We start from the raw sequence: 16,257 nt of genomic DNA, 5'->3' as shown, positions 1-16,257 counted from the left end.
AATAATTGAGAAAGCGGTTAAACATATAAAATTATAATTACAAGAATTGTCTGTTTTTTGGGATTTGACAAATAACAATGTCAAGAATAATGATAATGTCAAGTACTTGTGCAACTTGACCTTGGAAAAGTTATTTAGAAATTTTTTTTTAAAGAAATACAGTTTTTATAGATTTTAAAATCTCTAAAAATTCTCAATAATTTTAATATTGTACTTTCTCTTACCTTATTTGAAAAAATTTTCTTTCATTCAATTTAAATACATTGCAAGTGAAAAAATAAAATTTAATTTGTGATTTGATTGCTTGAGTGAACTGGGCAAATTGATGGGAACAAGTTCACATGCACATGGGACAGCTTGGGCCTTGGGGGCTCCAAAATTAGGTCTTCTGGTACTTGTCCACATCTAGTTACTTCTCTCTCTTTATAAATTCTGAAACTATAATACAGATATGAAACTGTAAGCTCGGCATCACTTGATTGGATTTATAAGGTTAAACAACTGGGAGAGGCTTCTTCATGGACACTCTAATTAACCCTATTATTTATCTTTTAAAATCTATAAGATTTGGAAAAGATACTGTGTTTGCTGGGTCTTCTTGGTTGTACCTTTTAATGGCTGTCACTTTCTCTAGTCACCAATTTGGGCTCTGCTTCTAAAGGCCCAGTCGGTTGGAGTAGTGGCATCCTCCCAGTTTTTGACCCCGCCACCACTTCCCACCTATCATGTGTTGGTTGGGACCCAGCTCATCTCAGTTCCCACTTATATTTCATTTTCCATTTTCAAGCAAATCCAGCACTTGCATTTGTGCATAACTGCACCTGTACCCACCAAATTAGATAAGTGGTTTCCTCCCATTAATATATAGATTATTAATAATTAATTCATATATTTTTATTTTAAAGATAGATATGATTAATCCATGTTGGACCATGTGAAGTGAGCACAAGAGTAATGATTGGTCGATAATTTTAATATTATATTGAGTTAAGCTTTTGTTACAATTTTTTTTTTTATACATATAAAAAAATGAATTGAGAATGTTTCTGGTTAATTTATAATTTGAGGAATTTCAAAGCTCTGTGGTCCCAGCTACTGGAAGCATCAGAGAGCCTCTGTGACAGGTAATTTCTGGCACTTTTGGAATTGAACAAATCTGGGCCCTACTTATCTTTGTTTTCATCACTCTTGAAAAGAAATAAAATAGTTTTATACAATATTGGTGAAAATTTGAAGAAAACAACAAAGGAGAGAAACAATAAATGAGTTTCTGTTCTGCATACTAATTGACAAATAAGTTCTTGCCTACCCTATTTTTATTCAACCTCTCTGTTAATAGCTCAAATTCAACAACTTCCACAGGCCCAAAGTTGAACAGAAAACAATAATAATAGCAGCATACAGTGAAATGCTTGAAATTTTCACTACAAGTTATGGCTCTTATTTCAATATCTGCTCAAGCAGAAGCTTGTCCCATGGCTGCTACACCCTGCTTGCCTTGCTAGGACATTCCTAGACCCAGCAAACCAGTCAAGATTGGACACATTTGTGACCTGTTATTATCGATTTACAATTTAACTTATGATTTATTTATATTTATTATCTCTTAATTTAATGAAATGAATACGCATGACTTCTTCCAACAAACAAATATCTGCAAAAAGGCTTTAATATTCTATAATTAATAAAAAAAATGGATACAAATTATTGGCATTAAAGATTGTATTAATTGCCAAAATTTCAGTTGTTTTATCAGACTTTGTAACTCCATGCAATTGTAATAATATGACATAGAAATCAAATAAAGAGGCTATAAATGCACTGCAAGGACAACTCTTATCAGCAGTTTTTAAAGTATTAGATTTAAAATATTCAACTTCTACATTGCAAAATAGGCATTCAAATACTGGTGTACCAATCAATCATAATATGTGCTTTTTTTATATGATTAGCTTTAATTAAAATTAAAATTTAAAATCTCATAATCCTGAAAACGATTTTATTATCAATCAGTGTTGGGCTGGCGTGGTATAGAATTCCAAGAAAAGCAATCTTAGGAAGACAAAAACCCTTATCTAGCAAGGCAAGAAGCAGCCAGAAATACTGAAATTTCTGTAGGGTACCCTAATCTAGAAAAACATCAGCAGCTTATGATCCTTCACTATAGTTGATAGAGATACGACCATTCAAATTATATATCAATACATGCGTCCACTGTTTGTGTGTATGTGAGAGAGAGAGAAACAACATACAGAAACCAGAAGCTAAAATGATTTCTAGCGAGCTCGTTTGCAAATCAAGTTGTCGCCATTTGAGTCCCCACCTGACCAAATGATAATAAAAACAAAGCATCAAGGGACGTTTTTGTTGTTTTCCCTCTTGTTCTTAGTTCTCAAAACCCTTGACGTTAATGCAAGATAGAAACCCTCCAAGATCTTGTGGTCACATCTATCCGATACTACATAACTCATATACAAATACGTCCCAACAGCCCCTTTCCAACCTTCCATGTCATGTCACTCTCACCCACCACCACTGATTCTCTGCTTAACACACATTTTTAACCAACATGGATGGTATTTACGTGGCATGAATTTTAAATATTTTTTTTAAGAATTTGAATTGTAATTCCATTTGAAAATTTTTTTATTATGATTTAAGTGAAATATATTGTGAGGTCTGTTACGATATCGATGATTATGGGTTGTCTAATTAATTCTTCCAAGGTCCTACCAAAAATTGGATCCACTGGCCTGGCGTGGCCTATCCTAGTTGCCTCGAGACAAGGCTATGGACCAAAAAATCTTTACATAGATGGTTTGCTAAGCTTTGATTTATGCCCTGTATCTTTCTCTATAGAGCGTCTATGATCACAAACAGAAGATTATACAAGGAAAGATTAATTAATAATTAATCAATAATGTGCCAACGAAAGATTAATTAATTCAATATTAAGAGATTCAAAGCATTCATAAAATTGAGAGTTGGAGTCTCACTGAATCTAGGTCCAGTGGCATGTGTAAATCTCACCTGCAAAAGTATTTCAAAATTTATTAATAATTTAAAAATATAAGGAGAGTATCTTCAAATTAGTATCATAAAATCATTAAAGATGCAGATGCTGTTGCTTGCAGAAGCTGACAAAGAGTGAGTATGTATCAGCTCAAAGATTCTTGTATGCCACTACACAACATTTTGGCCTCTTCCTCCAACTTCCACAGACTTGCCGTCACTGATTTGCTTCTCAAAAATACCAAACAATCACACTTTTTTTTAACCAGAAATTGCGTACAAGGACCAACATAAATTTAACTTAACCAGAAATGGCTAAGTAACCTCACATTTGAGATAGCCTAATGATACGATATCACCTACTGAATTAAATAACAGAGAAACAAGAAATTGTAAATGGGGAAGTGGGTGGTTAGAGCAAAACACAGCTATATAATATCTAGCTAGTGCCTAGCAATGGGCTGTAAAAACATATTGTACCATCTACATACTTCCCATCTCCATTTATATCAAAAGTATCTCCACCATTCCCAACATGACCGACTCACCCAGAGCCGACCCATTCATCTTCTGATGAATCCTTACCTAGAGACCCTGCAAAAGGCAAAGCGCCTATGGGTTCTCAACCACCTCAATCATGATCATGACCAGAGAATCAATGTCCGCACATGCAGCAGGAGGGGATGCAGACTCATTCCAATCCCATCTAGGTTTTCAAGTTTCACCTGCACCTTCTGTTTTGGTTAATTAATCAGGACGGCAACTTATATATGTTCATTAATTACTTTTTAAATGTAACTGCAAAAATAGGACTAAGTGCCAAGCAGGGTACCTAACCCTTGTAGTTAGTGCTGCTAAATTTCAACTAATCACATGGCTAATGAAGCATAAATTCAGCTATAATGCTTCATTTAATCAGTCATAAGTCGGTAGATGCCACTTGGATTGACTAGGATTCCAAAGCCAAAGGAACTTGAAAGATGAATGGTAAACCACCATAAACTCTGACTAAACCCACAAAATAATTTTGGAGATTATTATAGTTTTGTCAAAACTTGTTCCCAATATTTTATTTGTTGATTTTTTTTTTTCTTGTTCTTAATATCATGTTTGAAAAGGTTTGGCTCTTTATCTATTCTAAAACAAAGCCCAAAAGCCTTAAAAAATGCAAATTTCTTTTGGAGCAGCATTTTATTGCCAGCATTACAGAAAAGAGAAGAACAAATGCCAATCATTTTGATTAAGAAAGTGAACCCCTCTAGGATGATTTTTAAAAATGCAGATATTCAATACAAGCTCCAAGGAGATGATAAAGAATTGGTGCGGATGTGCTGCCAAATTCACATTTTATGAGCAATTATACAGATTTTTTGTCCTGTGAAGACCTGAAAAAAAAGTTTGTAACCAAATTCGGAGCTGTAAGGATGCACAAACTCAAACCATTCCCTTTGCTTAAAGCGACCAAGGGGGGAAGGGAAATTTTGAATATTTTGGGAGTTGGGACCAAGTAAATATTGGTGATAGAATATCACAAAGTCTAAATAACATGACTTCCAGCTTTAAATCTATCATTAGCTTAGAAAATTCAAGTTCAAAAATCATGTCTTTCACCAACACAACATACAGCTATATAAAATGCTTTCTGATATGCAAATGGCATAGAATTTCAAGACCTGAAATTTATCTCGCACATAGAAATGCAAGGCTTACGCAGAATAATCAGTATTTCTTTCCCACGTAATTCTGATGGAGAATATCACAGAACAAATCAATAAAATGGCCAGGAATTCAATGAAGTTACACTTGTAGGAATATAATAATGAAAGCAAGTACAAAAGAAGAGAGGCAGCAGAAAGGGAAATGCAGGATTCAGCCGTCCGCCCCTCTTCTCTCAAACACTGTCAGGAATTTGGAATTTTCATTCTTATCGACAGGACATTTTCTAGTAGAATCCAGACTTGTATCAGAAAAGGCATTTAATCCAGACTCACAAGCGTAGTTTTCTTCATTGATGAACTATTTTGAAGCACCACTAACATGTTAAAATGCACAAGCTTACAGCCGTGCTACTTTGGGCATTCAAGTAACAGATATTTTTAACTAAATCTCAATCCTAATTAGTTGGCATCAATTCAATGGATCCTTTTTCTCCACTATGTTCCAAAACGAATAAACTTTCTCAAGTAAACAGCCTGAAAAATCTTTTTTAAATATAAATTGAAGTTAGTAGTCGACCACTATAAAGAGGAGAGTTTTTGTCCAACATTTGTTGAGTACATCCGTACATGGCATCAGTAATACGCATCAACCTAGAAATTCAAATAAGAGCTTGCAGATACTGATATATCTCATCATGGTCCAATGCTATCTTCCTCCGGGAAGTACGGGTCCAAATATGGCCATTACTTAATTCTAGGGGAGTCATATGCAGACTGTTTTATCCATTCAAACAAAAGAAAATAACAAATAGAAATACTTCCAGTGTTGGTTATTGATAACCAGCAACTAAATACAGAGTCTAACTCTTACAAAAGCCTTTTGCTGTTTACCACCAGACAAACTTCTGTCGCAGCAAACCACTGATAATCGCATGCTTAGTTTATAATAACAAGTCAGCATGTCATAGGAGTTGGGGACACATAAGGAGCAAAAGATTTATTTACAAAACAGCCATAGGGAAAAAGTATAAACCAGGCAATGTTAACTTATCAACAGAAATAACAAAGAGAAAAAAGAAGAAACATGTTAGGAGTCCCAAAAAGACTTGCATATACACCTTTGACGTTTTTCTGCACAAGGGAGCTGGTAATACCAAGAACGATTACCTACATCTTCATTTGAATATTTTGGCAAGTAGAAATGCCTCCTTTTCTCAGCTGCTGTATTGCAGTGTAGAGCTTCCTTCGAGGCCCAACAGCAAATACACCAATCTCTTTGAGATCTTCAAGTGTAAGCAGTGGCAAAGCTTCCTCATCCACTTCATGCATTTCAAATACACCAGCATATTTACCAAATCCTTGATCCTCCAACCATCTTGTGACAGTATTTACATCACAACCCCCAGATTTCATCTCATCCCACGTATTATTAGATGCAGGAGATGCATTATTCCCTTCATTACTAGTATCCCCCTGCCAAAACTCATTGGGGTTCCTATGTTGTCTTGTATCATAAGCAGGTCCATCCATATCAAACTCATAAGCCTCTTTACTTGTAGCTGGTGTTTCGTGATCTGACAAGTCCTTAAAGCCATTATCAGGGTAATATTCATTGCATTCATCTGAAGTAAACCTCACAAAATCCTTTACACTGCATTCCTTACTATCTTCATTACTAAATTGGGGTTTAAGTTTAGAACTCCAAATACTGCCAAAAACATTGCTAGTCCCTTTGATGCCACGGCCTCGCCGCTTCATGACCCTACATTTCCTGGTTATGGTACCAAAATTCAATTTGAGCTTGGTCATATCAATTTCATCTGAATTCACTAATTCAAAAGCTGATTTTGAAGAGTTCGGATTCTTATTCTCTCTGTTCTGCTGCAAATCAGCTGGAATCCTTGGAGAAACACCAGGGCCCAAAACTACAAACTCAGGAGAAGTTTGCATAGTAAACCCATACAAGTCACTGTGTGCAGTATTATTAGGGTTCAGCACATCATTTTCATAACTGTTGAGCCCTAAATTTTCCTTGGTTTTCTGAGAGAACCCACATGCAAAAGCTGCAGGAACATCCCCTATTTCCCCCAACCTAACATTTGGGCGTCTCTGCCTTTTTGAATTCATACTTAGAACTAACATTTCCCACAAATACCTGTAACTCAAATCCTGAAGAAAATCCTAAAAACACAAAGCCAGGAATAACAAATCAGAATCACGCAATTAAACAACGTAACTGCATAACTGAAATAAAAGAACAAAACCCAGATAGAATCTATCCAAAGCAAACCATAAAAGCTTCATCAATGCATATGCAAAAAATTATCATAAATTAAAACCAGAGCCATATTTAACATAAAAATACTGCAAAGGAAAAAATAAAAATAAAAATCAACACTACCCAGAAACAGAAAAAAGCAAAGTTAAGTTAGGAACCTTGTAAGAGAGAAGGAGCTCCACTAAAGTTAGAATTTTTCCCTGCTTCCCAAAGAGGAGTGTTGATGAATTAGGCTTTTAAGAAAAAATTCACACCAACTCTATCTGGAAGTGTGTTTGGTTTCATTCTGAAGGCAAAACTACAGGAAGGCTTGGCTTCTTGTCCGTGTGCGACATAGATTTAGATTAGACAAGGACACAGATAGAGACAGATTTTGAAATATAAAAGAGTCAAATTGGAAAGTTATCTTCCCCGTCCTGAGCAATCCACCAGAAAAAAGATTACATACACTTAAATTACGCTAGAGTGTACTTCTTATCATGCCATCCGCTCGACATGTGGCCACATGGAGACTCAGTCCACGCGTAATGAGATAAATGGGAATTGGTGATTTTTTAAATACTAATCTTTTGTGGGTTAAAGATGCTTTCTTGGAGACAATGGGCTCAATTTTTCTGTGAGTCCTTTGAGAGTTTGATGGGAATTTAAAATTGCAGAGAAGTCCCGTAAGATATTCCTGAACAAGTTTGTTTCTAGCAAAAAATTAGACATGTTGAACGTTGTAGAAGCAAGTCATGATGATTAATTCTCTTGGCTCTTGCAATATAGCCAATAAGTAATAGGTTCTGGAACTTTGTAGGGACAAGGGAGTGGCCACCGGAATTTTAAAAGCAAAGTGCGCGACCACGGGCCCAAAATGTTAAATGTGGTGGGCTGAATAAAATATTCCAAATCGTCTTTTTCTTTTTTATTTTATTTTGATTAAAATTAAAATTTTAAATTTTTTAATTCTAACATTATTAATTAATTTCAGAGTTCAAATTTTATTTTTTTTTATTCGAGATAAAATACATATATATACAGATAAGTTAGTGATTAAAATAGCTCATCATTAAAATCTAATATTAGCTAAGTAAATAAAAAATTTAAATCTTTAATTAAGGTGTTATAAAATTAAACATTAAATGAATCAAAATTTAAAAAGTCACATGATTAATAAAAATTTATAAATTATATATTTTTATTTTTTATAAATTATATATTTTATTAATTTTAAATAATAAAAAAATCTTAATAAAGAATGTCTATAGATCTGTCTCAATAAATCATAATCACATTCAATATTTATTACATTTATTTTTTTAATAGTTAATTAAGATCTTAACTTTTAAGAATATAATTTAAGGTTTGAGAGTTGAAAAATTAAATTATTATGGAAAACTAAATTTATGCTTTTAAAATTTAAGTGTGTGTAAAAATATTTTTTGATTAATTAATATTTTAAAATAATAATAATTTATAATTGTTATAACAAAATAATAATTAAAAGTTTTGACTATATAAGATAAAATAAATAGAGATTAATTTTTGTCATAATAAATTAAATTTTTAGATTTAATATTTAATTTATTTTCGTGGTAAAATTAATTTTAAATATTAAATTAGATAAAAAATTAATCACTAAATTAATATTTCAATAATTTAAATAAATAAAATTATTAAAATTTTATATTTATTTTTTTAAAATAAAAAGGGAAGATTTTTTTCCCCAAAGCGTAACGTCAATCTACCCGTCTTCAATTCATCAACCAAGCAAACCCAAAACTAAAATCATCAATTTACTAACCAGATTCAAAACTAAAATCGAAACCAAAAGCTGCTCTTCACTCCTTCAAAACTCTATAATCTTCAATTTTGTTAATGGAGCATGGTGTGAACAGTATGAAGTAAGGAGCAACAGCTAAGTAGTTCTCGCTGCTCTTATCGATTTGCGACAGCCAAAGCAAGATTTGGAGGCGCTGCAAGAACTGAAGGCTCTAACTGCTAGTTTCATGTACGAATAGATTTAAAAAACATGAAGCTTTGCAAGCTGACATTGAAAAGATAGATCTCCACAAGAAATGTCAATGATAATGTGAAAATCATGGCAAAAATGCACTCACGAGAATTGAGTTGAAAAAGAAATGAAATTTCCTAAGAAAATCTGCAATGCCATCCCTTATTGAGTTTAACCACGTAAATTCAGCCGCAAAGTCAAGTCAAAAAATACTATTTACACTCCGCAGCGTGGGGAGGAATCCACAGTTAGGTTAAAGACGATAATTGGCCTTCATCTGCTAGAAGAGGCAAAGGAAGGCCGACGAGTAGTAAAGTAATGATCTAAGGGGGTGTTTGATTTACCTGTTGGATGTAGCTGATAGCTGATAGACACTCAAATAGTTAAATTGTGGTGTTTGACATGTTTAAAAAAATAGAGGATATAGCGTGATATAATATTATAATTTTATTTTTTATTTTTACAATATTATCTTTTTTTATTTAATTTGAAAATTAATATTATTAATATTTTTATTTTTTTATTTATAATTTTAATTAACGTATTTCAACTTTGTTAAAATATTTTTTATTAATAACATAAAATATAAAATATTTATTTATATCCAAAAACTTAAAATTAATTATAAATTTTTCTATCAACAATAATAATTATTTTATTATTTTATCTATATTTTTAAAATTATTTAATTATCTTAAAAAAATAATTATTTTTCTTATTTCAATACTAAAATAAATTATATAATATAAAAGATTAATAATTATATATTTAATTTAATAATAAAATAAATAATATAATATAATAAATTTATAATTTTATATTTATTTAAATAATAAAATAAATTATATAATATATACCCTTATTAGTAATTTCACATATTAACAGCAACAGCTAAATATAATTTTACCAAACACTTAATATAAAATAGCTATCATCAATCGCTTATCACAAAATGATAATATATATCAACCAACAAACCATATTCAACAGCTAATCCAAAGATCTAAAACTCTAGAACCAAAAGGGAATAAGAAATAGAGAAAACTTCTCTAAAAACTTGGACCGAGGGAGAGGTGTTAGGATATCCATTTTATTGATATTTTTAATTAATTTTTTATTTAAAAAATTTTATAATTACTTAATTTTATATAAAATATAATTATTTTATTATAAAAAATAAGATAATTTTATATAAGTTTGACACTCATTTTATTAGGTATTTGTAAATTTTTTTTAAATTAATTAATTACAAAAATTTTATTAATTTAGAAAAATAAAATTTCTTAAATAAAAAGAAGCATATATAATATTTTTTAAAAAAAATATAAGAGATAAATGATGTATGATAAATTTTATTAAAAAATTATAGTAATAAATTTTTAAAAAATATTATATGCGTTTCTTTACAAGAAAAAATTTTATATTTTTGTTTAATTAATTAATTAATTTTTTATAATTAATTATTTTATAAAAAATAAGTTTTTTAAAAAATTTAATAAGATAGATTATAAATTTATATAAAATTATTTTATTTTTTATAAAAAAATAATTATACTCTATATAAAATAAAGTAACAATAAAAGATAATTTTCATTTATTATAATAAATTCTTAAAAGAAACTCAATTTTAATTGAAAAAATTTAATTTAGGTAAAGCATAATTTTTTTAAAATTAATAAAAAGCTTTAAGTTAAATTCAATTTAATTTAAAATAAAAAATTAAACTTCATAATTTTTATATTTAAATTACAACTTCTAAAAAAATTTAATAAACTATAAAAATGGGAACTTGGAGTATCATTCCCTCGTCTTCTTCACTCGTCACGTTAAACAGAAGGGGCAAAAAAGTGCAGAAGAAGAAAAGGAATTATAGCATTGTGAGCAAACTCGGAAATTCACATTCATCAATGGACTTCTGGCGTAAAGCTCGGTCCATCGCGGAGGACGCCACCAAGTCTTCTCAGGAGCTAACCAAGGATGCTGCCAAGCGATCGCAAGAGCTCACAATTGGTTCTTCCAAGATCTCCGACATCGTTTCTGAAACGGCTAAGCGCTTCAAGGATATCGCCTCTGAGGCCTCCAAACGCTCACAGGAGATTACAATCGGTTCATCCAAGTTATCCGACATCTTATCCGAGACGGCTAAGCGTTTAAAGGAGATCACTGCCGAGAAGTCCAAGCGAGCCTACCAGATCAAGACCCAAGTCATCAAGAGAGCTGACCAGATCAAGTCTCTACCCGAGGGGATCACGCCATCCTCTCTACTCGCTCGCACGGTCCCAGCTGTGGAGTCGCAGCTAGACGACAAGGAGAAGAGCTCGAGAGGTTTGGTGTTATAGAGGAGAGAGTTCGTGAATGAAATTACTATGAGCACATTTTAAGACTTTCCATTGCAAGGTACTCTACATGATTTTTCTTTTCCTCTTTTTTTTTTAAATCTTTATTCATTTATTTGTTTGGTTGCTAAGAAAGTGCAGGAAATGAAAAGAATTTGGGACTTCTAATGCTACATGATGGTGCTTTTTGTTTATTGAGGAAATGCAGGAACTTTATTTTCTTGTTTTCAATTTGGCTAAGTGTGACCTTGAGACCCTTGCGTACTGTCCTCTATTGTTGTTGGCTGCATTGGAAAGTTTCACATCACACAATCAATGTAATTGACATCTTTTTATATAGTTTTAAGCATTTTGGTTGTCAAATTGGATGATTGTTTGATATGTTGTAGATGACTCAGAGATGTCTGACGTGCCTATGGTGTCAAATATGAGGCAGGATCTTACACAGTGGCAAGAAAAGCATGGCCACCTCGTTCTATCAAGTATCAACAGTCAAGGTTGCTTCCTTTCTTGTTACACATATTACGGATGTTGTAATCCCATAACTGCAATTGAATTTTATGAATTATACATATTGAACCTTAAAAATATTAAATTGTTGAAAGGAGAAAAAAGTCATATTTGAAACACGCAATTGGTTGCTTAATGAAGGAAACTCTGAGGAGCTTAAAGAAGTTCTCTGATTATAGATATCTTTCTGTTAGATATGAAATCCACTATGTGACAACTGACTACCATTATTTTGGTGTTTGCTGATTTTCTTGAATGATGCTTGGGCTTGGAAATGAATTTTTTTTTTTCTTTAATTGTACCTTACATTTGTTATTGTTATATTGGTCTTGTGGTTTCATCTGATCATGTCGTTTTGTTGAAGTGCTACCACCATTTTTTAGCATGTGGCTTTTAGCTGTAATGAAGTGTTAAAATGGGACTACTGGATTAGTGGTGGTCTGTACCTGCTTGCTTGGCTATTAAAAATACTCAGCACCAAATCAAATCCCATAGCAAGTCATTGCTGTCTGTTATACACCTAGCCATGGGATAAAAGATGGAATCACTGGTGCAAAGTGGTGAAGGAGAGGATAATCTTAGAAAACGTCCTTTATGTTTTTGAATCTCATATTCTATCCCAGTTATATTCATTACCATGCTGCCAGTTACTTTATTCATATTTGACCCTTTTTGTTGAGCTGAAGCACTAGTTTTTTCTTCACCTCTACCCATCCCATTATTATCTTATCATTTTTATATCAGTCATAAGCAGACCGTATCAACCAACAAACTTTCCTCTCATTCCAAGTCATTGTAACTCCCACCACATCCCAAAGTGAAGATTCACTCATTCCTGACTTTATCCTTTCTTTTTTAGCATTTATTCAACTCTCTATTGCTGGTCTCAACTTGCATAAAATCAGGAGGAGACCCTCATTGCAAAATTTTCCAAAACAATTAAAATAGATCTGAAAGATTGTAGATAAAGTTTAATGGAGCCCTAAGGAAATATATACTGATGGTTTGCGAGGTTTTAATCACAGAAAAATAATTGGAAGGAATTATGTTAATATTCCCTAACAATGCAAATGTTATAATCCATCAGAAAAATGTGGCTTACTTAAAAATGAGGAAAAATTGTAAAAGCCATTGGACTACAAGGTGGTGAGTTAGGATCAGTCATTTATTGAACAGTTTTTTCAGTTGAAATTTGGTATGTGGTATATATATTTGAAGGATAGACATTAATTCAGATGATTGAGAAGATGGTAAGGCTATCACTTCCAGCAAATCCATTGCTCTGTGTAATTTGTGGAGGTTTTATGGACCTTTGTGAAGAAGCTTATCCATATTTGTTATTTTTGTGCCTCATGATTGTTTTACCTCCATATAGCCAATCCCAACTAGTTCGGGATTAAGGCTTAGTTATTGTTGTTGTTGTATGATTATTTTATCTCTAGGTTCTTTTGAATGAATCAAACATTAAGACATGATAATATATTTTTTTGTATTAAAAACCAAAGTCACACTAATGACCTTTGGCTTTTTATGACTGTATTGTTTGAAAATATGGTTTCATTTTTGTTGGTTGTTTACAATCCCCTGAAGTCATAACTATAACCTTCTTTTGTACTTTGTTGTAGAAAATTGTTACATAACAACCTGCTCACTTAGTGAAACAGAGGAATAGGAAGAGAAAGAGAGAGAAATAGATGAGAAAAGAGAGATATTGGATGAGGAGAGAAAAGAATATTCAGAGATGAGAGAAAAGTATTCTTGTTTATTGATTCTTGGAATAGCCTATTCTAATATAGATATACTCCATTTATACACTCTTAACTACTGTAACTGCTTTAACTTTCTAAAAAGCTGTAACATCTTTACAACTACTCAACTACCATACACCACCCTCACTATTTTACTCATTCCACATACAATTACAAACCTTATTCTCCTTACTAGTATTCATTACATTCCCCACTCTTTGAAATCATTCCTGTCCTCAAGAATGAATAAGGGAGGCTGCGACACTGAAATTATTGATTTTTCTCACCAAAATGTCAATCCGTTTCCTTCGTCATAGTAGTCTTTCTTTCTTTGTCTTCTCCATCTTTCAAATATATCTTGTTTAAGAATTACAGATGCAATGTTCTTCAAAATTAATTTCTTCTTCTTCAGCCTTCTTGACGTTTCCCATTTTTCTTTTATAGACATTAGGAACTCACAATAGTAAAACTCACAATCATGGTTCTCTTGAATTAGTAAGCTCCGTCCATTCCCATTGCTCTAAGAAATTTTAGGTTTTTGGACTCTAGATTGTGCAGCTTCCAACACTTCTTCCATTCCTAACTGAGGCAAAATCATCCTTTGTGTCATTGAGCAAAGGAATTCCATTTCATATTCAGCTCCTATTCTCCCTATTGCATAGTCTAATTGCCTCATATGCACTGTACTAGAGGCTTCAGCAATGTTATCATTCTCAAAACCTTGAGTATTCTCATCATTTGCACCATTAACATCATTCTCAAAACTTTGCTGAATGGAATCTTCAAGAATTTGAAAATTTTGCTCCTCCTTTTGAATCGGCTTCTTCACATCTCCATCCCCATGAATCTTGTCATCAAGGAAGACAGTCTCCTTCTTAGCAGCACTCTCCTTGGTCTTTCCCAATTCCTTGTCATCACCCTTATAAACTTAAGTTCCATGATTGTTGTCTTATGTATCTTCTCATTCTCCTCCTCAAAAACCTCACTTATATTAGACATACGAGGAAGAAAGTCTTGCTCCAGATGTTATAATGTTCTTCCTCCTTGTGCAAGAGACAATTCCAATGCATCTTCATTAGTAAATACTACAACATTTTCTATTTTCTTTCCATTTTTTGTAAAACCCCTTGGAATTTGGGATCTCAGCTCCAAATCTTGAAATTGACTTGTGGATTGTGCCTCTTGAAACAATTTCTCACTCCTTGTTATTTGCTCTTCTAACAACTTATCTAATTTTTTCCATTTTTGATACAACTCTTCTAAGCTTTTTGCCACTCTTCTTTCAAAAATTTCTAGCATTCCCTTAAGATCCTTTTGTTCCCTAGATTGTACTCCCATGATTTGATGCTCTGATTGTATTTTACTTCCAAGAAAATTTGAGGTAGAAAAATAGTAAAGGAAATCAGACCTAAGCACGGATAAGGAATTGATACTGGAATTGAATGAAAATCACAGAGAAAGGAAGAAGAAAAATTGTGAAAAGAAGAATAGAGAAGAAATTACAGAAATAGAAAGAAAATATTTTATAGAAAAGGAAGAAAGATTGAGAGAAAGGAAAGATTTTTTTTTTTTTAATTTTAGATGTTTCTTGAATTTGACAAAATAGGTCTTGATTTTGAAACCTTTATAGGGCAGAAATTGAAAATAGGGAAATTGAGAAGAATTTGATAGAAGAGAAAAGGGAATAAGGCAGCTCACAAGAGAGAAGAATAAGGGAGAGGAAGAAAATTTTTAAGAATTTCAAAAACCAGGTTTCTTGAAATGCTAGAAATAAGAAATTAAAGAAGGGAATAGAAGAAATAACTAGAAAGTAACAGAAGAAGAAAGAATTTAATTCAAGAATTTCAAGAAACAAAGAAAGAAAGAAAGAAGAAGAAATTGAGGTGAGGTGAGAAAGGGAAGAAATTTCAAGGAGAGAGGAAGAACAAAAGAAGGAATAGAGGGAAAGAAGAAAGAAAGAGAGAAGAGCAGAGAAAAACTTGGAATTCTGGAAGACTCCCGTTAATCTGCCCAAAGTTGGGACTCCAACAAAAAGTATTGGAAGCAAACCCAGCTTAGATCAAGACTCTGATTACAAATTTGTTACATAACAGCCCGCACACTTAGTGAAACAGAGGAATAGGAAGAGAAAGAGAGAAAAATAGATGAGAAAAGAGATAGATTGGATGAGAAAAGAAATAAATTGGATGAGAAGAGGAGAATATTCAGAGATAAGAGAAAAATATTATTGTTTATTGATTCTTGGAATAGCCTATTCTAATATAGATATACTCTATTTATACACTCCTAACTACTGTAATTGTTTGACTTTCTCCTAAAAAGCTATAACATCTTTGCAACTATTCAACTACCACACAACACTCTCACTATATTACTTGTTTCACATACAATTACAAACCTTATTCTCCTTGCTAGTATTCATTATAGAAATATCAAAGTTGAGATACGAGTTGTGTCCATGCATTATGAAAGAAAGAAAATTCTGGAGGATATATTTTATTCTAGTGAACAATCATGTTGCACCGTAAGTGACTTGCCTCTTGAATTGGATCTCTGCTTGTCTAGTTACTTGCAAATATTCATTTTTTTCTTACATGGAAGGCAAAATGTTATGCCCAACAAAATTTCCTCTTTCGTGTGGCTATGAAACTTAAATTCTGCTAATAGGAATTATAGTATGTCCCGTGGGCAACCATCAAAATTTTGGCTACAGTTGTTG

General features: G+C 32.3%; 2 protein-coding genes across 9 annotated transcripts; one reads left to right on the top strand and one right to left on the bottom strand.

The window, feature by feature from the left end:
* Positions 1–5,472: 5,472 nt before the first annotated feature.
* On the bottom strand, positions 5,473–7,443 carry LOC110660748 (uncharacterized). Its single transcript, XM_021819162.2, has 2 exons — positions 7,107–7,443; positions 5,473–6,851 (listed from the first exon to the last, which is right to left on the bottom strand). The coding sequence occupies exon 2, from the start codon at positions 6,810–6,812 to the stop codon at positions 5,838–5,840; it is 975 nt and encodes a 324-aa protein (XP_021674854.1). The 5' UTR covers positions 6,813–6,851; positions 7,107–7,443; the 3' UTR covers positions 5,473–5,837.
* A 3,268-nt stretch (positions 7,444–10,711) lies between these two features.
* LOC110660809 (uncharacterized) lies at positions 10,712–11,954 on the top strand. Of its 8 annotated transcripts, none has more exons than XM_058132372.1 (3): positions 10,712–11,341; positions 11,489–11,597; positions 11,679–11,954. In XM_058132372.1, exon 1 carries the CDS (start codon positions 10,726–10,728, stop codon positions 11,281–11,283), a length of 558 nt encoding a protein of 185 aa, XP_057988355.1. In that variant the 5' UTR covers positions 10,712–10,725; the 3' UTR covers positions 11,284–11,341; positions 11,489–11,597; positions 11,679–11,954. The 8 variants fall into 8 exon arrangements, with proteins under 8 accessions (XP_057988355.1, XP_057988354.1, XP_057988353.1 ...); XM_058132371.1 differs by having other exon boundaries at positions 11,422–11,597; XM_058132370.1 differs by having other exon boundaries at positions 11,422–11,597; positions 11,670–11,954.
* Positions 11,955–16,257: the final 4,303 nt, after the last annotated feature.

This window comes from Hevea brasiliensis, chromosome 13 (genome assembly GCF_030052815.1).
Source record: "Hevea brasiliensis isolate MT/VB/25A 57/8 chromosome 13, ASM3005281v1, whole genome shotgun sequence".
NCBI lineage: Eukaryota > Viridiplantae > Streptophyta > Magnoliopsida > Malpighiales > Euphorbiaceae > Hevea > Hevea brasiliensis.
Note: the sequence above shows the minus strand (reverse complement) of the source record. Positions and strands in the feature narration are given on the sequence as shown.